We start from the raw sequence: 25,039 nt of genomic DNA, 5'->3' as shown, positions 1-25,039 counted from the left end.
TTGCACACCAGCTTCAAAACAGCTGAAAATACAATATTTTTGGTAATGAAAAATATATTTCACAGCGGTTTAGGTGGTACAATGATCATCTGTTTTGACACATAAACTGAAATTTGGTGAACTATTAGAATTGTAGCAACCAGGAAATTATAATACAACTCAGTCTTAATGATGATGAAGATATCCTTCCACTTACAGCTTTCAAAATCCCTCTCCATATACCCCTCAAGAGATAAATCATGTCAAACTGTGTAGAATTACAGGAAATGCGTTTCAAATGTAAAAATAAAAAATCCATCTACTGTTCTTTGGACTCCTCCCACCAATATCGAGGCTACACCAGAATTTCGCCCTTGTTATCCTTGTTTTAGGCCTAATTGTCGCCACATTGCTTGCTTTGGAAGGCTGTATGTAGCCGAAGCACCGCAGGCTATTAACCTGGACAAACTATGTAAAAATGTATTGCCAACCAGTATGCTAAATTCGACTCCTTCTATACCTGCCGCCAAAATATTCTCAAACTGCATCCTACCTGAGTGATTGGTGGCGGAAAGTTCACAAGAAAGTGCAGTGAAACTCCTCCCTTCGCTCGCAGAGAGTCGTGGTTGCTGCCTGTGCGAACGTGGTTCAGTAGGCTACAAGAGGGCTGCAGTAAATACAGTGCCGCTCAAGAGGCGGGGTTTGACCTCGCAGCTCTGAAAACATCACTAATCCAGTATTTCAGGTGCCGAAGTCGATCATTGCTCACTACATCTGCGCATCAACAACTGCAAGAAACATAAGAATCTAAAAACCGGAATAACCTACAGCAAGTGAATGGGACGGATGGTGTCAAAAACTGGAATTATACAGGAAGAAAGAGTCCGTAACAACGATAACAGCAAAGTTGTAACACGTGCTTTTAGTTATGTGGTTTAATTTATAACGAGTCCTCTGTATGTATATATATATAATATATATTTGTTTTTACCGCAACGACTGTTGGGACAGTATCATAGGCGTCGTCAATTTCTTCCCGAAACTCCTAGCTGTTTCCATTTCAAGAATTCAAACACATTTGGAAGAGCTGCAGTTTCCCTCCTTGTGATATATTGGCATTTCTTTAAAACGGTGAGTGTTGTGTTCTTTTGGTTTAGGTTGGGTTGTTTGTTATTTTCTCTCTAAAATTTCCAGCATCAACGCGCATGAGGCGTAAATGTACCTGAATTACAGGTAAACTCAGTCGAAACGTATGAAATCGCTGATGAACTTCCGATTTGTTAGCCTATTATATGTATGTATGTGTGTGTCATTGACCTATTCATGAACGTAACAAAAACGTCAAACTATTATTGCGGCATTAGTTGTGCTTATATGACTGCATGACACAAAAAGTAGCCTTCATGATATATATATATATATATATATATATCCTAAAAATTGTGGAAGGGCCTGGCTTGACATATTTCCTCATTGTTCTTGCGACATTGTATCAACACGAACAAAGACTAGTCTGTCACAAAGCCAGTTGACACTGACAGTAATTCATAAAAGTTTACTTATTGAAAGCCTCCCAAACCCATTTCCCATAAACTATGCCATATTTTTGTGCCTGGTCAATCATGTTATATTGTTAAAAATCTCCAGCAAATAGGCCAAAATACTTGTGTAATTGCAACCTATTGAACTTGGCAGGTTACTGCAGCCGTGGCCTGGTTTTATTCTCACATACACCTGAAAGATGCAGTGAAATGTTGTTTTTACAGGGTCAGCCATAGTATTATCACGCCACTGGTGCAAATTAGGGTTAAGTGCCTTGCTCAAGCGCACCAACAGATTTAAAAAAATTTTTTCCCCCTCCTTGTCAACTCGGGTCGGCTACTCGAACCAGAGACCCTTTGGTTACTGGCCCAATGCTCTTCTAGACTACCTGCAGCCCCCAAACTGTCCAATGCACATTTATCTCCAATATCCAATTATTTCTGGGTAACAACTACTATGATTGTTTTCAATTAAAATTGTCAAAAATAAACAAATTGCTTTTTTTTTTTTAGCAAAGAGCAATTTCTCAAGCAAGAATTTTGGGAGGACTGTCACTGCTCAATAATCCCTCTGAGTGGGAGGGGAAAATTAGCAGAAATTGACAGAGCGGGTTGGAACTCTTTCTCATTGGTCTATTAACTCATTTGATTTCACCAGGCAGACCAAAACTCCATCCCACCCAAACAGGCAGACATTTGAGTCTGTCTTTTCAACAGCTCTTACACTAAAAGGGCATTTATCATTTTCAAAATGTCACAGTATTATTCCAACCTCAGTGTGGGAAATATACTCTCACCGAACAGTTTTAGGTACACCACCCCGTTGAAAAAAAAAATGTATCGCTTCTACAGACCGTGAGTCACATTGCCTTGGCTTGCTATATAAAGCAGGCAGACCGGCATCGAGGCATTCAGTTATGTTCGATTGAACGTTAGCATAGGCAAAACGAGTGACCTAAGCGACTTTGAGCGTGGTTTGATCGTTGGTGTCAGGCACACCGGATCTAGGATCTCAAAAACAGCTGCCTTCCTGGGCTTTTCATGAACAACAGTGTCTAGGGTTTCCAGAGAATGTTGCGACAAACAAAAAACATCCAGTCAGTGGCTGTCCTGTGGGGGAAACAGCTCGTTGATGAGAAAGGTTGAAGGAGAATGGCAAGAATAGTGCAAGTAAACAGGCGGGCCACAAACAGACAAACATTGCTGCAGTACAACAGTGGTGTGCAGAACAGCATATTGGAATGCACAACTCGTCGATCCTTGTCACGGATGGGCTATTGCAGCAGATGACCACACCGGGTTCCACTCCTATCAGCTAAAAACAAGAAGTGGCTCCCGTGGGTAAGCGATCTCCAACACTGGACTATTGAGCAGTGGAAAAACATTGCCAAGTCCGACAAATCCCGGTTCCTGCTGCGTCATGCTGATGGCAGATTCAGGATTTGGCGTAAACTGCATGGGTCCATGGACCCATTTCTGCCTGGTGTCAACAGTACAGGCTGGTGGTGTACCGCCTTCCAATCTGCAGCAATTGCGTGATGCCATCGCATCAGCATAGACCAACAACCCTGTGGAATGTTTCTGTCTTGTAGCATCCACACCCCAAAGAATTCAGTCTGTTCTGTGGAGGGCTAGTTTTGTTCAGTATGAATATTAACACTCATTGCTCGCGGTACCGTTTTGGAAGCATAAGGACCTTTTCTTTCATATCAGAGAGAAATCATTTTCTAAAGTGTAATTGATACACAGCCTTTATAGGGTTAGTTTTCCCACATGGCCATGTCTCCATGTTACAGCCATAGCTGTGGGAAGTAGGGGTGCTGAGGGTGCTGCAGCACCCCCTGATAAATCACAATTTAAGAAAAAAAGTAATTAATACAAAAACACAATTCCCCACCAAATGAGTGCACTAGGCCTTTATTACTCCTTTATGAGTGGAGCAAAGAACTCGTCAGCAGAGCAGGGAGAAATGTATTTCTCGAACCGTATATCACAATTGAGAATTGATTCATGTTTAGATGGAGCATTTTTTTGGGGCTGCCAGAGCCAGGCTACCTCTAAAAAAAAATAAAATAAAAGGTCCTTGGACTTTAAGGAGTAACGGTAGGCTCCTTAATACATCTTGGGCTAAGCTACTTAGGCATTTCCATTCATGAACATATCTGTTCTATAATGAACAAAAATAAACGCAACATCTAAAGTGTTGGTATGTTTCATGAGCTGAAATAAAAGATCCCAGAAGTGTTCCATATGCACAAAAAGCATATTTCTTTCAAGTTTAAATCCCTGTTGGTGAGCATTTATCCTCTGCCAATATAATCCATCCACCTGACAGGTATGGCATATCAAGCAGCTGATTAAACAGCATTATTTAAAATTATTTAAGATAAGTTGACTGAGAACACGTTCTCATTTACAGCAACAACCTGGGGAATAGTTACAGGGGAGAGGAAGGGGGATGAATGAGCCAATTGGAAGCTGGAGATGATTAGATGGGCATTATGAATTCCGCCAGGACAATGGGGTTAACACACCTACTCTTACGATAAGTGCCATGGGATCTTAGTGACCACAGTCAGGTCACCCGTTTAACGTCCCATCCGAAAGACGGCACCCTACACAGGGCAATGTCCCCAATCACTGCCCTGAGGCATTGGAATATGGCCCTCCAATGCCACTTCCAGCAGCATCTGGTCACCCATCCAGGGACCAACAAGGACCAACCCTGCATACCTTCAGAGGCAAGCCAGCAGTGGGATGTATGGTGGTATGCTTCTGGCACAGGTGCACCTTGTGCTGGGGACCAAAGGACCTCCACATTTGGCTTCTTCACCTGCGGGACCATCTGAGACCAGCCACCCGGACAGCTGATGAAACTGAGGAGTATTTCTGTCTCTAATAAAGCATTTTGTGGGGAAAAACACATTCTGATTGGCTGGGCTTGGCTCCCCAGTGGGTGGGGCCTATGCCCTCACATGCCCACCCAAGTCTGCACTGATTTCTTTATATGAACTGTAACTCGGTAAAATCTTTGAAATGATTGTGTATTTTTGGTCAATATATTTGTCATGATGACAACACGAGTTTCTTAACACTGCCAATATCACATTTCTGTACATGATTCACTTTTACAGAACATTCAGCAAACATCTGAGTGATAAGCAGACAGTCAATTAGTATTTTTTACCACATAGCTCAGTTCTTTTAAATACTGTATTTTTGAATGACTAGTGAGTACAGTTTGTACTCAACTCCCCAGTGAGTTTCACTGATGTGAGGCGAGTCTTCAACACCTTATTTTTTCCCTAAAGCCTTGCTAGCAAAATTAATACCCCATCCTATCCTCAAACATCAGGCTCTCTTTTTTTATATATATTCCTCACAATCAAAGGCACAGAGCTCATTAAAAACCCGAGTTGTGGGTAAGGTATTACAAACCGAATGAAAATGATCTCATCAGAAATCAATGGTTTATTCTAGACTATATGATATTGTAGGCTACTTTTATATACATTATGTGAGTTTCTTTGAATTATTTAGAGGTGAGCGAGTGGTGTTCACTTAGAATAAAGCTCAATATGAACGTGTTATGAATATAGCCTACTTATTCATCTATTTTGGGACATCAATGAGCCTCGATTGTGACATGGTTAGATTTTCCCATTTGACAAAGCTCCAAATTCAGTTGAATTGATATGAATGATAATTTATGTTTTAGAATAAACTTCTTTCCATCACAATTAATATTGGAAAATAGACTTCATTCAGAAATTATTCTCTATTTTACACAAACCGTATGCACTCCTCAGTATAACAACTCAACATTGATGATCTTTTTGTGACATTCGCTTTATTGTGCACCACTAGATAATGCTATGCTGTTTTTAGCCCATGGATAATTTATCATGCTAAACTTTTTGGGGGATCGTTTCATTAGAACCAGTAAGAGAAAATAATAGAGTGCTGAAGAACCAGCTTGTTTCTGTAGCAGCATGGCCCATGTTACACAATGTGTTTACTCAAGAAAATTAATGGGATATTTAAGGGAGGAGTTGTTTCAGAGGTTCATGGTTGTCTATGGAAGTTTGTGGGTGGGATGTTTTTGTGCTTCACTGGGATAGTCAAATCAAGTGCCTGGAAAAGAAAAAGTGCTATCTCAATGCAGTGCAGTTCACCAGTCAGTTCTCATAATCAGCACTATTTATGAGGTTTGATCTTATTGTACCTGGCAGTATTGTAGTACGAGTCTGGTCTCGAGACCACATTGAGTGTGGCCTTGTGTCGGTACATTTGTACTCGGTCTTGGACAGTGAGGACTAGTAATTTCTTCCCAAGACCAGCTGAGTAAAATAACTCAGAATTATCAGCATCCATTCTGTCAGCACATAAAACTTCTTCACCAGGCCAAATATATACGCTTCTTTTTTTAAACATTATATTAACATCCTTTATATCTATTGTAGACATGTTTGCATAGTGGAGAACCTATAGGCCTTCAGTGTGTGGCAGGTTCCTGATTTTGAAAGGACAGCAACTGTAATACCAGCACACTCATGCAGGAGAGTGAAAATGTAAAAAATGTCTAGGAATTAAAAAATAAAACATAGGTGGGCCGTTTTGGCAAAATTAGTGTGCCCCACTTCACTGCATAGGGTCGGTGGAAAGGCGGCAGTCGCACACAGCATAATGTTAACGGATAAGCAGTCCATAAACTTGGTCATAATAAGCCAGTAGGTCCCAATCATAAGAATACAAAAACACAAACATTAAGCGTTTCCAAATCGATTCGGGATGCACTGTTTCAGTTTCAATGACTCAATATTCTGGACAAAAATAGACGAATGTAAATAAGGCTGGAATGTCAATGCAATCAAACTATCAAGGGCAATGATCACAAGTCACTCATAACATGGCTAATAGGCTAGCATGTCTATTTATGTAGTAAGCTAAAAACACGGAGCCTAACGTTTGCTAGCTAGGAGGATGTCATGCCATTGGAGGAGTGGGTGTGTGACTGACTTTTTCCAAATGTATTTTTTGGTGGCTATACACAGTTAGTGATGCAGGTATCATTTGGTTAGCTAGCAAGAACCTGAACGACTGTTACTGTTGACCCCATTCTGTTGACCCCATTCCGTACAAATCTGCGCAACCGCGGCATTCAAATGAGGCTGCAGTGAAAACTAATGGGATTGTAGCGACTGTGTTGGCATCAAAATCTGGGGTGTGATGTTTCTATTCAAGCATTGATTGACATGGTAATGGCTCAATTAGTATTGGAGAAAAGTTGAGAAAAACTGACCCCTCTGACGCTGTACCTTTTTTAAATTGTGACATGTCATGATGTAGCGTACAGCACGCATAATGCAACTCCTTCTGTGTCAGACAGCTTCTCCACCAGGTGTAGCGTTTCTCTAGCAGATTCAAAACAAGAAAGGGACAGAGTAAGGGGGATATCTAGTCAATTGTACAACTGAATGCATTCATTTTTTTGCATCATCACTGCAGCCATCATGACTCTCAAAAGCCACGACAACCGCTGTTTACTTCTGAAGATCACTTTAGCACCACCCTAAAAACACGATTCAATTCGACACTAACCTTCAAATAGGTATGTAATGACACATTATATAAACTCCTTGTAGTGTATTTACATTTTAGAGGTGATAGATTGGACCGATCGGGTAAAAAAAAAAAGCTGTTTCCCCACAAATCAAATGTATTTATATAGCCCTTCGTACATCAGCTGATATCTCAGTGCTGTACAGAAACCCAGCCTAAAACCCCAAACAGCAAGCAATGCAGGTGTAGAAGCACGGTGGCTAGGAAAAACTCACTAGAAAGGCCAAAACCTAGGAAGAAACCTAGAGAGGAACCAGGCTATGTGGGGTGGCCAGTCCTTTTCTGGCTGTGCCGGGTGGAGATTATAACAGAACATGGCCAAGATGTTCAAATGTTCATAAATGACCAGCATGGTCCAATAATAATAAGGCAGAACAGTTGAAACTGGAGCAGCAGCACGGCCAGGTGGACTGGGGACAGCAAGGAGTCATCATGTCAGGTAGTCCTGAGGCATGGTCCTAGGGCTCAGGACCTCCGAAAGAGAGAATTAGAGAGAGCACACTTAAATTCACACAGGACACCGAATAGGACAGGAGAAGTACTCCAGATATAATAGACTGACCCTAGCCCCCCGACACAAACTACTGCAGCATAAATACTGGAGGCTGAGACAGGAGGGGTCAGGAGACACTGTGGCCCCACCCGAGGACACCCCCGGACAGGGCCAAACAGGAAGGATATAACCCCACCCACTTTGCCGAAGCACAGCCCCCACACCACTAGAGGGATATCTTCAACCACCAACTTACCATCCTGAGGCAAGGCTGAGTATAGCCCACAAAGAACACAGCTTTCCCTATCACGCAGTAGGTTTTTCTTCCTGACCTGTCATTTTTAAAAAGACCAGACGGAGCTCATTGCTTTCTTAAATCATGCAGATATGGGCAGCTAAAATAAGGTCAATTGTATGTTACAGGGTGATGTACAAAAGTGCGTTAGCTAACTATAAACAGTTAGAATATCTCTTGTGTATGTAAATTCACTCTGGCCATCTACTCCAATTTCAGAGCACTCTCAAATCAAATTAAAGTTTATTTGTCACGTGGGCGGAGTACAACAGGAGTAGACCTTACAGTGAAATGCTTACATAAAGGCTCTAACCAATAGTGCAAAAAAGGTATTTGGTGAACAATAGGTAAAGAAATAAAACAACAGTAAAAAGACAGGCTATACAAGTAGCGAGGCTACATACAGACACCGGTTAGTCAGGCTGATTGAGGTAGTATGTACATGAATGTATAGATAAAGTGACTATGTATATATGATAAACAGAGAGTAGCAGCAGCGTAGAAAGAGGGGTTGGGAGGGCACACAATGAAAATAGTCCAGGTACCCATTTGATTACCTGTTCAGGTGTCTTATGGCTTGGGGGTAAAAACTGTTGAGAAGCCTTTTTGTCCTAAACTTGGCACTCCGGTACCGCTTGCCATGCGGTAGTAGAGAGAACAGTCTATGGCTGGGGTCTTTGACCATTTTTAGGGCCAACCTCTGACACTGCCTGGTGTAGAGGTCCTGGATAGCAGGCAGCTTAGCCCCGGTGATGTACTGGGCCGTATGCATTACCCTCTGTAGGGCCTTGCAGTCAGAGGCCGAGCAGTTGCCGTACCAGGCAGTGATGCAACCAGTCAGAATGCTCTCGATGTTGCAGCTGTAGAACCTTTAGAGGATCTCAGGACCCAAGCCAAATCTTTTTAGTTTCCTGAGGGGGAATAGGCTTTGTCGTCCCCTCTTCATGATTGTCTTGGTGTGCCAGAGTGCAGAATAACTGATGAATTTACGAATGCGCAACACCTGCTGAATATGACCGGTGTCAGTAAATGTAGGCCAAAAAATATATAGTTAGTCGAGCACGCTCTAGAAAACATGTAAACAGCCTAACCAGTTCTGCCTTGGCAAGTAAAATGGTCAGTGAGGTGCTCTCTCATTTGTGTCTGGAAGTAGCTAGTTAGCAAGCTTGACAACTTTAGCTTGGTTGGGACAACCATGCATTGGCAGTTTAGCTGCAGAAAGACGAGGAGGTTATAATTCCCTATAGTTTCAGTGCAATTTTGACAGCCAACTAGCTGAAAAAGTTTGAGAGGGTTGATCTAATATTCCTTTGTTAGATTTGAGACAATCTTGCTCTGGCTAGCATTAGTTGTTGGTGTGCATAACTGAGGGAGGGAGAAACTACCTTTTTGATGATTGTTTGCTCAATAGACTAATGTTCTCAAATGTAAGAGGACTCCTGCAGTATTTACATATTTGCAGAAATTCATTCAGGTGTGTTTTGTTGCTTTTGGCGACTGCGTTCTAATGATCTAAAGTCGCGCTGTTGCAACTGCCTGTAAACACACACTCCAGTTCAAAGTGAATGATTGCTGGCCCGTGTGGCAAATGGCTTGTCTGTAGTTCTGATATAACTATAGCACACTGGTCTGTGTAGACTCCGGTCCAGGACAAGACAGATGTTTATATGAACAGGGGTGCACAGTTGTTCCTCCTTTAAAAGTTGCAGCATACTGCAGTGCAGCTTGCATGTTGCTGCAGAATTATATGGCACGTTATTTAAGTGTGAACCACTGGTACCATTTAATGCTAGTTAATGCTAGTTTGACCACCAGAGGGCATCTTTGAGAAACATTTCATGGCCTTCAATAATGGCTGTACTAGAGAATGCAGGCACTCGGGAGACCGGTATTCAATTCCCTGACTGGGAGGAAGGAGTAGGCTGTTCTTAACTGATTCCATATGTGTTATTTCATAGTTGTGATGTCATTACTATTATTCTACAACATTGAAAATAGTACAAATAAAGAAACCCTGGAATGAGTAAGTGTCCCTAGTAAGTGTCCCCCCAAACCTTTGACTGGTACTTGCTTATTTTATTTGATTAATATTACTGTTTCTATTCCAAGAAAAATGAAAAACTCTGGGTTTCCATTAGCATGGAACGGAAAATATGGCGATGTACAATGTGATGGTCGGGAGTACAGTACTGGGCTGTTTAGCTAAAGAATCCCTGTGTTGTGCGGGCAGGGCACATGGGAGACCGGGGTTTAATTCCCCGACGGAGTGGAAGGAGTAGGCTGTCCTTGTCAATAAGAATTTGTTCTTAACTGACTTGTCTAGTTAAATAAAGGTTACACTAAGAGCATAACATTTTTGCACCCTAATTTTCTAATTCTAGTCTAACCAATACCCAAACGGAGATTAAGTGAAAATAAAAATCTAATTGATTTTGTCAAGACCAGTCCGCATGCTTGTCTCAGAACTGTGCGAAACGGTGCTAAAATTTTGTAGGCTTTTGCTTCAAATCCTATTGCTTCTAACTTCAAGATGCTCTTTAAATAAATAAGACCTACACCACTTTTAACAGCACATTACTCAACACTAGGGAGACTCATGTCACCTACAGTATATCGAAAAATATGACGTGACTCTCCTCCAATAATTACGTATAGAGGATTGTAGGATATTTCTACAATTCAGTGATATTTATACCCATGTAATTCATTATGGATCCATAACTAAATAAACATTGGCATTTTGAAAATAGTATTTTTATCATTATTTTATTAATGAAATCATTGTTTTAGTTTGAACGTGCAGTCTGGTACTAAGAACAGAACAGTGGGAACGTTTCCCAAGTCGGCGCCATTATTAGTGCAATGCCCCTTAAATATTTTGTAGATTTAGTTTTTCAAATAATGTAAAATGAACATGGGATGAGACATTCCTGAACATGGGGTGAGACATTGTTACTATTTGTAAATGAAGCCAGTTTGTTATTTAGAATTATTTCTGTTTTTAGAGGGAGAAAAAACAACCTACAGTCATCTTATGGGTCTCCTGGTCGAGGCCGGCATGGGTATTGAACCAGCATCTGAATCAACACAGCTGTCTTAGACCGTTGCACCACTTAGGTGCTGCACAATGTGACCAGTCGGGAGTGGCCTACAGTACTACAGTAAGAGCAAAATAAAATAATAATAACCTTAGTGTAACAACAGTAACAACAATTTTAGTAAATAATACTGAAGTCGTGTACAATTATCAGTTTATTTAGTTTTATGTCGCCCATTCATTGTCAGTCAGACACAGTAGGACCCAAAAGCATAATCAGTGCTCTAACTCCCCCTTGTGCTGGTCTAGAGCAATGAAGTGGTGACTCAGGGTACCGTACTAAACCACAAATGACCTATACGTCTCACGGCATAAGCTTGCAACTTCTTAAAGGAGGAACCACTGTATATGAACAGATTTGAATAAGGTTTCATGTTGCTAAAATTCCACTTTAAATGCAACAATGTTTCAATACATGCGTTATTTTCAAAGAAATGTCTAACAACAGCAAGCACACTGCAATAGAGAACACATTTCCACTCACCAGAAGATGATCATTTGAAACTTAATTTCTTGTTGAAAGTTATTCTTGAAAAGGGAGGGGCTAAAATATTAGCAACTACATCCTCTTTGATAACACCTGCTGCAAACTTGCCGACAACAAAAGCTAGCTAGACCGTGGGAAAAATACTGCTCGTTATTGCGCAGTGACCTGTTGGCCTTCGAAAGTAGAAGTTTCCATATGATTTTGTAAAACAGTCCCACTCATTAAGTCAGTGTGATTGGTTGATTCCACTGTCACTTGAACATTTTGCCCAAATACAGTTGAATGGCAGATGCCTTTTATCTAGCTTCTGATGTCCTAGCCAATGGCTGATTTTTAGCTAGCTAGATTGATCTCCCCAGAGACCAGTGTTAACCCTTTCCTTTCGAACAAACTGAAGAGATTTAATTATTATAATCATTATTTTATAAATCCCTTCTCTGAAGGCCCATTGTTCCCCACTGTGGTTAGTAATAATTTGTAGAGTGGCTCTATTTTGCTTCAGAATGCATTTCTTTTCACTATTCAAATGTCTAAAGAATCCATATGTTGTTCTGATATATGAACACAGAAGTACTGGACATTTTGAACTCTTATGGTGGTGACTTGATCAAATTTACAATCATGGTCTTGAATTGGACTCGCATTTTTCTGGTCTTGATTTGGTCTCGCCCCCCCCCCCCCAATCCGGTCTTGGTCTTGAACACAACACTGGTACCTGGCATTGATGATAACTTGTGCCCCATTTGTTGGCCTATGTAGCAACTGCATCGTCCATTCATTAAAGCCACAGTCTGGAGGTGGTAGGCTACATCAGAGTGGACCACTAACGAAACTGTAGACAATGGAGAAAATGCATCCAATCACATTTTCACTGTATTGTTCAAAGAATTACATTCCCTGCAAGCAACATTCATTTTTAAGACATGTTTTGAAGCTATACATAATTTTCTTACAAATTACACAAATCTTACAGGCATTAAAGGGCTAAGCCAGAGTGCACTAAAACCCTCTCATACACACACCCCGCTTGCAGAATTTCAATTAGCTGCTGGAACAGAATAAACTCATTAATCTGTTTTAAAATAAATGGAGGGTGGGGGTGGTGGGGGGAGTTGTTGGCCATGTCTCTAACATTTATTAGCAAGTCGTGGGAAGCAGCGAAACATTTAGGAAGTAGTCTGAACAGTCTAAGGGAGGAAGTTATATTTCAATCGGACCCTTTAAAAAAATAAACACAGGATCTGTTTTTGGGAACATTTTACTTCTGTTCTCTCCCTATTCCACTCTCAGCAAGGTGTGGCTGACCTGTTCAGTTTCACAGGGTTCAAGTAGTGTCCACGTGCTGGAATGTTTCAGCAGGAAGTTCACACAGGAAACTTCTGCTTGCCTTGGAAAATCAAATAAAAATATTTGGGTTGCGTACACATATATTTGAAGATGTTATCGCAGGTGCAGCAAAATGCTTGTGTTTCTAGCTCTAACAGTGCAACAATACCTTTTAATCTATCTATCAAAGCAATTGAAGAAATTAAGAAACATCCTATCGAGCAATGTCAGTTATTTATATCTAAATAAATAAAGTGTGTGTGGACAGTATATTAATATAAAAGGTGTGTACAGCTGTAGTTTTTTTATAAGATTAACCTTGACTAGAATACAGAATGTGCCTTCGGAAAGTTTTCAGACCCCTTGAATTTTTCCAAATGTTATGTTACAGCCATATTCTAAAATGTATGAAATAAATAACAATTCTCACCAATCTACACACAGTAGCCCTTAATAACGAAGCGAGAACAGGTTTTTACCAAATGTAATTCTGTTTTCTATTTTTAATACAAGTATTCAGACTCTTTGCTATGAGACTCGAAATTGAACTCCGGTGAACCCTGTTCCCATTAATCATCCTTGAGATGTTTCTACAACTTGATTGGAGTTCACCTGTGGTAAATTCAATTGATTGGACATGATTTGTAAAGGCACACACCTGTCTATGAAAGGTCCCACATTTGACAGTGCATGTCACAGCAAAAACCAAGGAATTTTCCATTGAGCTCCGATACAGGATTGTAATTGAGGCACAGATCTGGGGACGGGTACCAAAAAATTTCTGCAGCATTGAAGGTCCCAAAGAACACAGTGCCCTCCATCATTCTTAAATGGAAGAAGTTTGGAACCACCAAGACTCTTCCTAGAGCTGGCTGCCCGCTAAACTGAATAATCGGGAAAGAAGGGTCTCCTCAGTAAAAGGTACATGACAGCCCACTTGGAGTTTGCCAAAAGACACCTAAACTCTCAATCTATGATCTGATGCAACCAAGATAGAACTCTTTGGCCTGAATGCCAAGCATCACGTCTGGAGGAAATCAGGCACCATCCTTATGGTGATGCATGGTGGTGGCGGCATCATGCTGAGAAGATGTTTTTCAACGACAGGGACTGGGAGACTAGTCAGGATTGAGGTAAAGATGAATGGAGCAAAGTACAGAGAGATCCTTGATGAAAACCTGCTCCAGAGTGCTCAGGACCTCTGACTCAGGTGAAGGTTCACCTTCCAACAGGACAACAACCCTAAGCACACAGCCAAGACAATGCAAGAGTGGCTTCGGGACAAATCTCTGAATGTCCTTGAGTGGCTCAGCCAAAGCCTGGATTTGAACCCGATCGAACATTTCTGGAGAGACCTGAAAATAGCTGTGCAACAACGCTCCTCATCCAACCTGACTGAGCGTGAGATGATCTGCAGAGAATAAATACAGGTGTGCCAAGCTTGTAGCGTCATACCCAAGAAAACTCGAGGCTTTAGTAAGTAAATGGTGTGAATACTTAAAAACTAAACATTTTATTATTATAAATTAGCTAACATTTCTAAACCTGTTTTTGATTTGTCATAATGGGCTATTGTGTGTAGATTGAGGGGGGAAAACTATTTAAACAATTTTAGAAAGGCTTTAATGTAACAAAATGTGCAAAAAGCCAAGGGGTCTGAATACTTTCCGAAGGCACTGTAAACCGTGTTCTATGACTAATATACATATGGCAGCAGTCTACGGTTCAGGGCAGGGTACTGGGCGGAGGCCTGCTAGTGGTGACTATTTAACAGTCTGATGGCCTGGAAATGGAAGCATTTTTTTGTTGTCTCCGAACTTTGATGCACCTGTACATCTCCGCCTTCTAGATGGTAGCGGGGTGAACAGGCTGTGGCTCGGGTGACTGAGGTCCTTGATGATGATCTTGGCCTTCCTGTGACACCGGGTACTGTGGATGTTTCAGGTCGCCAGTGCTGTGCACGCCGAGGAACTTGAAGCTATTCACCCTCTCCACTGCGGCCCGTCGACGTGGATGGGGGGGGGGTGCTCTGCGGTCTCCTGAAGCTCTTTCATTTTGTTGACATTGAGTGAGCAATTATTTCCTGGCACCACTTTTGCTCCATTCTGCAGGGAATTCTCCAGTTTTTGTTTCTTTCTGTTATTTCAGGATTTTCATCAGAGGGGTCTTGTTTCATTTCCCCACAGCTGAGCCCAGTTTCCTCATGGTCAGCTTTCATTTTTACATGGCCAAAAAGGTTTGAGGATTCTATGTTTCATGAAGTCGTACTGCCAAGGCCTCTGCAGCAACATCTAGGGATTGTGACATACACAAGTGTTTTCGATTGAAACCAATTGAAGCAAAAATGTGTGTGGGAAGCAAAGTGAGGCAGGTTCTGACCGAGTGTGGGGGACGATATCAATAAACATTGGTTTTCTCTTCACTTTCGCACTTCACTGCATTTGCCTAACGGCAGCTTTAAATTCAGTAGTCAGTGAAGTATTGAGCGCACATTGGAATTGATCAATACCAAGGTTTGGGTCAATTTCAGTTCAGAAAGTACACCAAATTCCAATTCCAAATTTCCCTCAATGAAAAACATGGAATTTGTGTACTTCCTGAATTGACTGGAATTCAAAATTCAACCCTGGCCAACACCGAGAAGGCTGGCTTTAAATGTCTGGTGTCTGCCCCACATGGGAGAATTGTTGAAGTCCAGGGGCCTCCTTTTCCCGCAAAGGTTGATAGTTATAAACATAACTTGACGGGAAAGTGTGCGTATCTCCACGCAAATCCCAAACCATGTGTGCGCACAACTTCAAGAAGGTTGGTCAACTGTATTGCAAGCAAATAGGCTTATTGATTGTTTTGGGGGGAAATGGGAGATATTTGTTGCACAGGAAATATAATAATGGTAGGCTAATAACGTTCAAACGTAGGCCTAATGATAAAACAGAGGCATTTTGAACAACAATGTGCATTTATTTTGCATAGATGTGGACTGTAGCATTTACTTTTAAATAGTTAGAAAGGACAATGAATCTTGCAGAATGCGTGGCCAGTGTTTGGCACCCGCGAGGCGGCATGCATTTTTAGTTTGAAGAAGTCACTGCAACATTCTGCCCAGACCTCTACAGAAATGTGATCATATTTTCCATTGGGCTTTCTTTTACAAACTGTCACGATCCAGTTTCAACATCTCCAAGTCATACAGAAAATGAGGGTGTTTTTGTTACTATAAAAGGTGAATAGACAGCCTGGTAGGGCTGTAGCGCTCAAATATAATATGGCTCTGATTTTATCGATGAGAATATGTGTATATGTTGACAGTTTGATTTCTATTTGATTTGAAATGTACACGTGGTTGATAAATGAGGCCCTGTTACATGAGGGTGGAAGGGATATGACATTTCCAGTTGGTCAAGGATGTTTCCTCTGTTGATTTAATTGACATACAGTTAGCCGTCCATCTACTGAGTCCTTAACTTGCTGTAGGTTTGCAGAACATTGCTTTGAAAGCAGTTAACCACAGTTTGACTGTTTCTGGCAAGAACATATAGGCCCCAATAGTACCATTTTTGTTTTGTTTTTGTTTTTGTACCCCCTTTTTTTTCTCCCCAATTGCGTGGAATCCAATTGGTAGTTAGTCTTGTCCCATCACTGAAACCCCCGTACGAGCTCTGGAGATGCGAATGTCGAGAGCTGTGTGACCTCCGAAACACAATCCAGCCAAGCCGCACTGCCTCTTTAACACAATGCCCTCTTAACCTGGAAGCCAGCCGCACCAATGTGTAGGAGGAAACACCGTACAACTGGCGACCATGTCAGCGTGCATTGCGCCCGGCCCGCGACAGGAGTCGCTAGTGCGTGATGGGACAAGAACATCCCTGCTGGCCAAACCCTCTCTAACCCGGATGACACTGGGACAATTTTGCACTCCCCATGGGGTCTCCCGGTCACAGCCGGCTGCGACAGAGCCTGGACTCAAACCAGGATCTCTAGTAGCACCTCTAGCACTGTGATGCAGTGCCTTAGACCACTGTCACCACTTAGGAGGCCCATTTTGTAGCTTCAATATATCTATATCCATTCTAACTTAGGTTTTTCAGTATGCAGTTTTCCACATATGTCAGGGAACTAATCAAATAAAATCCTTGTCAACCTTCAATGCCTTTGTCTGCTTTTTCCTTGCCAAATTGCCTTCATTTTGTGAACAAACAGAACACTCGAATAAAACCTAGGAGAGCATAAGCAAGGAAGGCAAACTTCTGAACCTTCGAAGTGTCAGCAAACGACAGTAATATGTTTCCTTGGTAGGTATTTGTTTTGTGTAGTGTTGATTTGGGAAGTTAAAGTTCCCTTTATTCCCCAAGTCTGTGTGAAAACAACTTATGATTGTTCAGTTTATTACCAACTGTAGGTTCTAGAGGGAAAGTGTAGTCTTTAGACATTTATATAAAGGAATGTGTTCTTGGCTGTTAGTTCATCAGATACCTCACTTGTCCCCTGTTATATTTTTGTGCATGAGTAAGTATAGTGACAATGGATGGACATGGTTTCTTTTGTTATTTCCAAAACATGCTCTGTCTGGTTCTCATCTATTTTGGGTCAGGCGGGGTGTCATGGCAAACAGTCTCCGGTGGTGTCTTGGGGGGATTTAGGATATTTCCATTTCACACTTGCATGTAATGTGTGAAACAAGAAGATTTCTGGGGGGGCATCATAGCAAACAGTGGAAGAGTTTCTAAAAGTATAAAACACTTTTTTTTTATAGCAGCTGTCTTAAAATAACCTAAGTGTGATTTCTGAACATGTTGAGTTGACCACAGTCACGATTTGGAACAGATTGGTCTAATTAATTTAATGACACACAGGTCAAAGTGCTGGGAAAAACAACTTGTTTGAATATGTTTTTAAATTAGTCATGGAATTTACATTTTTGGCAGTCATCCAAGTTATGCTGCCATAGACAGCTCTTAGCTAAAATGTCAAGAAAGAAAAAAGTGTATATACTATACTTTTCATTAAGATTGACACCCATAGATGTATCATACTGCATACATTTAAAGTGCAATGAGCCACACCATTTCTTTCCTTTATCGTCTCATATGCCAGAATCTCAAGATGAGCAACATCTTCAGAGAGATTATGATATACATTTTAAAGACCATTGTTAATACCTAATTTGATTTGAGGACAAAAAGCAGCAGCTAGCCTGAAAGCACTGGGCATTCTATCACCCCAGGGAACTAGTTTCACCACTGAATGTGTTCTCCTATTGGGAAAGCCATCCATCAGCGTTGAGTCGGAGTCGGTGAGTTGTGGGGAGGGACACGCTTTAGCCGTCACAAAGGTGTGTAATGCGCCAGCTTGGTGGGATGATGTATTGATCTGCATTGAGCAAAGGCACACTGCACCACTGTCTAACATCAAGGATTCAGTATGGAAATGCCTCAGGGAGTTTCATATTGGAGGCAACAAGAGTGGGAAAGTCAGTTATTGAAGTTGTTACACAGGTATTAGGGCAACTTGATGTTAAATTAAAACACACTGAGCTTTGCCTTTTTGTGTTTCTGTAAAATTGCCAGTGGCTGCTTCTTGAAGTCACGTTTTGTTATTATTTATCTGACATATGTTAAAGGAATGTTAGTTTGACGACAGACCGTCTAATGAAAGGCTCTTGACATTTCCATATAAAATACATCAGTTAATAAACCTCTGAGGCCATTCATCAACACATCTCTAATAGATCAATTACATCACCAGATGACTTAAATGTCCCACACTGTAGACCAGGTCACGTTTGCGGTGTTCATGTCTAACAGACATACCCTGTCAACAATGCTGATGCAGAACAGACACTCTAGCTGATTACTCAAAGGTGCTAGCCTTATCATTTTTTTGCTATGATGAGATATTTTGTTTTTGTTTGTTCGTGCTTGGAATTTGCAAGACACTAAGACACAAGACTCTCTCTTTACAAAGGACGTCTCAACTCCTTCATGTGCTTTGGTCGATTCCAAAAAATCCAGACCAGTGAAATGACTCGGGTGACCCCTCACTTGGCTACGAATCAACATAATGCTTAGGATATTACTGCTGACCAAATAATTATTTTAGAGGAATATTGTGAAGCAGAATAACAGAAAATGACTGACCGTACACAAAAGTGCTTCAGTGAGAGGAAGTCGGTGTCTGTAATTTTCGGTTTATCTTTCCAGTTCTAGTCAGGGATGCAAATTACAGTTGTTGTTGAACAAGGATATGAAAACCGAATCCAATAGAGATGTGATGCATAGGCCCCTTGAAAGGCCTGCCATCTCAGTTGAATGTGCTTTTATTTGAGATCAGATGTTTGTTGGTGGATTTTGCATGTCTGCACTTTCTGTTAGACCCAAGGATAAGTGATCAAGCCACACTGTGCTTTATAAACAAGTCTTGCCATCATTAACAAAGACTCATTTTAAAGCTGCAATATGTAAGCAGTAGATCTGTTCTATGTGCGGTATTTCTATGCTTCCTGTTCTTAAGGTTTGCCTCTTACTTTTGGTTTTGTACACCAGCTGAAAATATGTCACAGCAATTTAGATGGTACAACGATTCTTTCCACACTATACATTGCATGTTTTGTCACAAACTGAAATTCACAGGGGATTAATAAGGATCCACCCCTCTTTAAAAATATATATATATTCACCTAAAATGACATACCCAAATCTAACAGTCTGTAGCTCAGGACCTGAAGTAAGGATATGCATATTATTGATACCATTTGAAAGGAAACACTTTGAAGTTTGTGGAAATGTGAAATTAATGTAGTAGAATATAATACATTTAGATCTGGTAAAAGATAATACAATGACAAAAACATGCATTATTTTGCATTTAAAGCAAATGTTTATAAGATCTTTGAAATGCAAGAGGCCATAATGTATTATTCCAGCACAGGCACAATTTAGATTTTGGCCACTAGATGGCAACAGTGTATGTGCAAAGTTTTAGACTGATCCAATTAACCATTGCATTTATGTTTAAAATGTTGTATCAAGGCTGCCTAATTGGTTTATTAATACATCTTCAAGTTCATAACTGTGCACTCTAAAAATATCATTTTATTCTTTCACTGTCAGAGCTATTCTAAATTGGACAGTGCAGTTAGATTAACAAGAATTTAAGCTTTCTGTCAATGTCAGATATGTCTATGTCCTGGGACATTTTCTTGTTACTTACAACATGCTAATCGCATTAGCCTACTTTAGCTCAACTGTCCCGCAGGGGACCCACCGATCCGGTAAAGGTTTTAACCAATGTATAACACTTGTATTTTCATGAGTGTTTATTTTTGTCATTTGAATTTGGCGCTCTGCAATTTCACCAGATGTTGTCGAGGTGGGATGCTAGCGCCCCAATGAGCCCAAAGAAGTTAATAATGGTGTTGGAGTTGTGCTTGGCCATGCAGTCGTGGGTGAACAGGGAGTACAGGAGGGGACTAAGCACGCACCGCTGGGGGGCCCCCCATTGAGGATCATTGTGGCAGATGTGTTGTTGCCTACCTTCACCACCTGGAGGCGGCCTGTCAGGAAGTCCAAGTGATGATAATTCTCCACATAAAACCCCTAAAGATGGACCAGCCCATCTGGCATTTGCCAGAACTGCCCTATGGCCAGTCCGTTTCTGACTGCATGCCTAAACACACAATATCTACCTGTTGCAATCGATTACTAATGCTGTGGATCTATTTGTTGTTTGTTAAGCAATGAATGGCACTTCACTGGTCTACATGGGTGCTTGTGAGCTATAGAATACAGGATTTGCATCATCATGTACTCAGAGGTGCCTAACTTAAAACAGAAGTATGAATTGTATGACAGTGGAAACTGCTGCTCAGTGTCATTTTATAGCTTCTAGATCATTTCCTGTGATTATCCCACTTGTCTGAACTTCCCCTAACCACATTTTTAGCTATATAAGTAACACTAATGTGAATAGAATACACATTTGTATAGAATCCTTAGTGTTCCTCAGCTAACATTTACAAGTTTCAAACAGACAGATAAGAACAACAAAACACCACATGGTTTAGGAAGCTTGTTGGTTGACTGGTCTGCTGGTTCCCCAGTGGGATGTGTCACCCTAATAACCTTGGTACTGAATTGCCCGGCTCCTTTAGCACAAATACAGTATATGTACATGCATTGTACTTAAACAACCCTTAACCAGCATGTCCAAAGCGAGCAGATGACACATTGCAGATGACACCGGCAGCATTCTGGGAAACGGCTCTGTTGTCTCTGTCGTGGCTGCCTTACGGGTCGGTTATTGCATTTGAAGTTCAGTGTGCCGGTAGGCCCTTGAGCATGTGGGCTGCACTGCTTCCAGGATCAACTGAATCTCAAATGGTTGACGACACATGTCCCGGTTATGTTTTTGAGAGGAGATGGTGAGCAGTAGGTCAGGCTGGGCAGGATAATGCCTTGTCTGCCATGTTAGCCTAATGCTAAGTCCGCTCCAAGGCGAACACGCATGTTGGCATGGCTATGAGAGGCACTATGTGGCTTAATGTTGAAAGACTGGCCATTGACCAGGCATTGAACCTGAAGGAAGGCGTGCTGCAAGTATCTTATTTACACTACATTGTTTACTGGGCAGATGATATTACCGTGTAACTTGGCATAGCTCCCATTTATTGTTTAACCTTTAACTCGGAAGCTGGGGCACGACTATTCAAAGTGACAAGGTGACGAAAGGTTTAAGCTTTACAGCATGTAATATGTATGCACAGTTGCCTATAATATCTTAGTTTGGTGGACTTTGGAATTTGTGACCTGATTTCTTGGTGAAGCCTGATGTTTACTATTGCCAGAAATATAATTTACTGACTAGAAGGATCCAAACACCCCTTTTTCAATAAAGGTCATACAGTATTGCACAATATGTCCTCGAGAGAATGTTTCTCCTGGATATTCATTTGTTTTCAGTTAAATTATTTATTGTGACTTAAGTCTCCTTTCACTCTTTTTCATTTACAGATCAGACCCAATTGACATCCAATGGTAAGAGCTGCCTGGATAGATCTTCGCTATGGATGAACCTTGGAAAGGGACGATCAATTCTATTTGACTGCTCTATAACGTCAGGCCAATGTGGAGAGCCCCCAGAGTCAACCGGGACCCACAGCCCCTCCCATCCCTGTACTGAATCCCCAGTGCAGAATGATCCAGGTTGGAGAATGTCTAACACCCCTACTTCAGGAGTCAAACGGCTATGCATAAGAACAGTCAGACCAGCAATCTGTTTTGAAAGGATTTTCTCTGGATTCAAAAGACTTCCTTGCCAGTGACTTAAAATAAAATACATTTTTTTTGTGACATTTCAGACTTTTCCAAGTGGTGGACAAGGTAACATTACCTTCCTATCGAGCTGTGGAGAGGTGGCAGTAGTCGCCCATGTGTAGCAGGAAAATAGCTGCTGATAGCGGAATAACGTAGCCTCAGATTGTCGGGGTTCGTTTCTTGACTGGGCGAGGGATCCCACCGCTACCAGCAACGAGCCCCAGTCTGCCTCACCAAGTCACTCCACTCCTATCCAAAGGCAGACACTCTATCAAATGGCATGGGCCAAGTTCTTCAGAAAGCCGGGGGGCAATCTCGCCAAATCCTACCAGCCCGGGAGCATGCTGTCTCTAGCCCCCACAAAAGGCCTGCTGAACGAGCCAGGGCAGAACAGCTGCTTTCTCAACAGTGCGGTGCAGGTGAGTCCTAATTTACCAATAAATAGTAAATTGTTACTGCATGTTTTCTTCATATGCAGCAGAGGTAATGGCCATGAACAGAAATGCTTTGTTTTTGAATGGTTATGTATCCAGAACAATGGGATGGATCTAGAGACACTGTTAATCTCTGATTAGGGACATGAGTAAAAACTTAATGTAAATTGCAACAATGCCAAATCCCTTTATTGCAACACCTGGTAAGCTGAGTCGATACAAAACATGTTCTCATTTCCAGTAGGCTACGTCACTCATGTTAGCGTTGCATAGTTTTAAGAAAGGACTCGACAGCATGTCTCCCCCCGGACAAAAATATTTACCAACACCAGCATTACTTTACAGCCTCAAAGCCCATAGCTTAGTCACTGTAAATTTGTCAGTATGTCCCGGCAAGTTACTGGAAGGTTGTTTTTGGCTCGTGGGATGGCAGTTGGCGACAGGGTTGACGGGTGCAATCATCCCGTGGTGAGGTCACTCTTCCAGGCTGTGACTCAGGGGGCGAGACATGGCTGAGCTGGGTGACGATGTCTGACACCGAGGGCTATGTTTCCAAGGAACAGTAGCCTTCCTTTATTCCCCCTCCCTCCCTCCTTCCTCTGTCCTCCTCCATGGCCTGACTCAACCAGAGACCCCCTTTTAAATCTAAGCATCATCTACCAAGGAAGGCCATCACTAGCCCCAAATCCATGGTTGAGAATGTTTGAGAATAGGTGAAGTAAAGCTGGATAAACCTTGATTTCCACCCATAAATATTAACTGGCCCTCAAGTGTCACATTTGGAACTGAAAAATTGTTTTCTAAAACAAATCCCATTTAAAACCTGTCATCAAAGGTTATCAGGAAGGATTAGCTGGGCTATAATGAAGTCTGGGTTATAATGAGAGTTGGGTGTGGATAATGAGGAACTTAATATATTGATAAAGTATTGTCATGTTCATTTTCTTCAATCCATTGTTCAGGTGCTGTGGCAGCTGGACATCTTCAGACGCAGTCTGAGGCAGCTTCCTGGGCACTTCTGTCTCGGAGACTCTTGCATCTTCTGTGCGTTGAAGGTATGCACCCTACATCAAGTCTTACCGTTGTTGCAAGCAATCACAATATATTAAAGTTACTTTTTAGGGCTTTATTGTTGCTGACACGTAGTTGTCCCTTGAACTGCTGTTAATAATTAATTTAAAATGTTTTCATTTTCAGGTTCTTGAAAGTCAGTTAGGTTTGTTCAGAAACCTTGAATTAAATGAATGGTCTGGTTAATTCCCAACTTCTTTCCTTTTCCGCAGGGCATCTTCTCCCAGTTCCAGCACAGTCGGGAGCGCGCTTTGCCGTCGGACAACCTGCGTCATGCTCTGGCAGAGACCTTTAAGGACGAGCACCGCTTTCAGCTCGGCTTCATGGACGATGCTGCAGAGTGCTTCGTAAGTTTCCCATGGTGATCGACCAAGCTTACCGGCTTAACCCAGGTATCCAGGGCGCCTCTGAGCGGAGGCGACTGGGGCCTCCCCAGGGATAGACTGGAATGTGTGTTGGGGACATATGATGGGAGACGTGCTGTAACAAAGATTTCAGCAAGGTCACCGTCTGAAAGAGCCCTGTCCCCTCTCCCACCAATCTCCTCGACACAACCCGTAATATATAATGGTGGCGGGTTATGGAAGCAGAAGCACCATCCTTTGGGCCTTTACGGTTTCCTCACTGTGTATGCAGCATCACTCCGAGTGGTTTAAAGATGTCTCTATCAGCCCTCTGACTGATTCATTATAACCGTAACTATTCAGTCCACTTGTGCTTAGTTTTGCAATCTTCCTCTGTAGTAGTAATGCTTTCGTACCCTGGTCTTTTTAACACTCATTCTAGACCCAAAAGAGAAAATGTCATTACAAGCTCAGACCCTGGAATGTTCAGACGCTTCAACACCAACTAAGAAACATCCAGGATTTAGGAATATTACTGTACATTACATCTAGTTTTTGACTTCATCTTAGCTAATGATTTGTTCCTCTTTAGTCATAGGGATTAGGGGACGGTACACTCCAGTACATTGTGTTCTCTGTCTGCGAGTATTGGGTTTGACGCCGTAGCGAAATTGCTGTAAACCTACTCAGCACAAACGTACACTCATTTTCTGTTCAGCGCAGCAGCTCTCGAGTGGGGAGGTCATTCACTCAGGAGGGCTCATTCTACAGTGGAGGATAAATGGATTTGAAAATTAAGTCTCTCGTTCTCTGTAGAACAGGAGGTGATGAGAAAACGACAGGTCAGCCAAACCAAATAACCAATGAGCCCGACTCTCCGAGCTCCCCGGCAACACAGGGAACTACTCACACAGGCCGTCAGTAAAAATTTACCTCAGACTCCTGTGCTTTCCGTCTCGTACTGGAGTTTGTTTTGAATAAACAATGATTTAGAAAGAACCACAATCCAATCAAATCCAAGGTGGTGGTCAGAAGGTCA

At 41.8% G+C, this 25,039-nt stretch overlaps 1 protein-coding gene across 3 annotated transcripts in view; it reads left to right on the top strand.

Moving 5' to 3' along the window:
- The first annotated feature begins 644 nt into the window (after window positions 1-644).
- LOC135516332 (inactive ubiquitin carboxyl-terminal hydrolase 53-like) overlaps window positions 645-25,039 on the top strand; it is a 55,888-nt gene continuing 31,493 nt past the window's right edge. For 2 of the 3 annotated variants that reach the window (XM_064940561.1, XM_064940559.1), the window contains exons 1-4: window positions 645-1,110; window positions 21,849-22,570; window positions 23,548-23,640; window positions 23,869-24,003. In XM_064940561.1, coding sequence (XP_064796633.1) covers window positions 22,427-22,570; window positions 23,548-23,640; window positions 23,869-24,003 — 372 coding nt within the window. In that variant the 5' untranslated portion in view covers window positions 645-1,110; window positions 21,849-22,426. The remainder of the gene's footprint in view (window positions 1,111-21,848; window positions 22,571-23,547; window positions 23,641-23,868; window positions 24,004-25,039) is intronic. The other variant, XM_064940560.1, reaches the window with a different exon arrangement.

This window comes from Oncorhynchus masou, chromosome 27 (assembly GCF_036934945.1).
Source record: "Oncorhynchus masou masou isolate Uvic2021 chromosome 27, UVic_Omas_1.1, whole genome shotgun sequence".
NCBI lineage: Eukaryota > Metazoa > Chordata > Actinopteri > Salmoniformes > Salmonidae > Oncorhynchus > Oncorhynchus masou.
The sequence above is the reverse complement of the archived record's forward strand: the minus strand, read 5'-3'. Positions and strand labels throughout refer to the sequence as shown.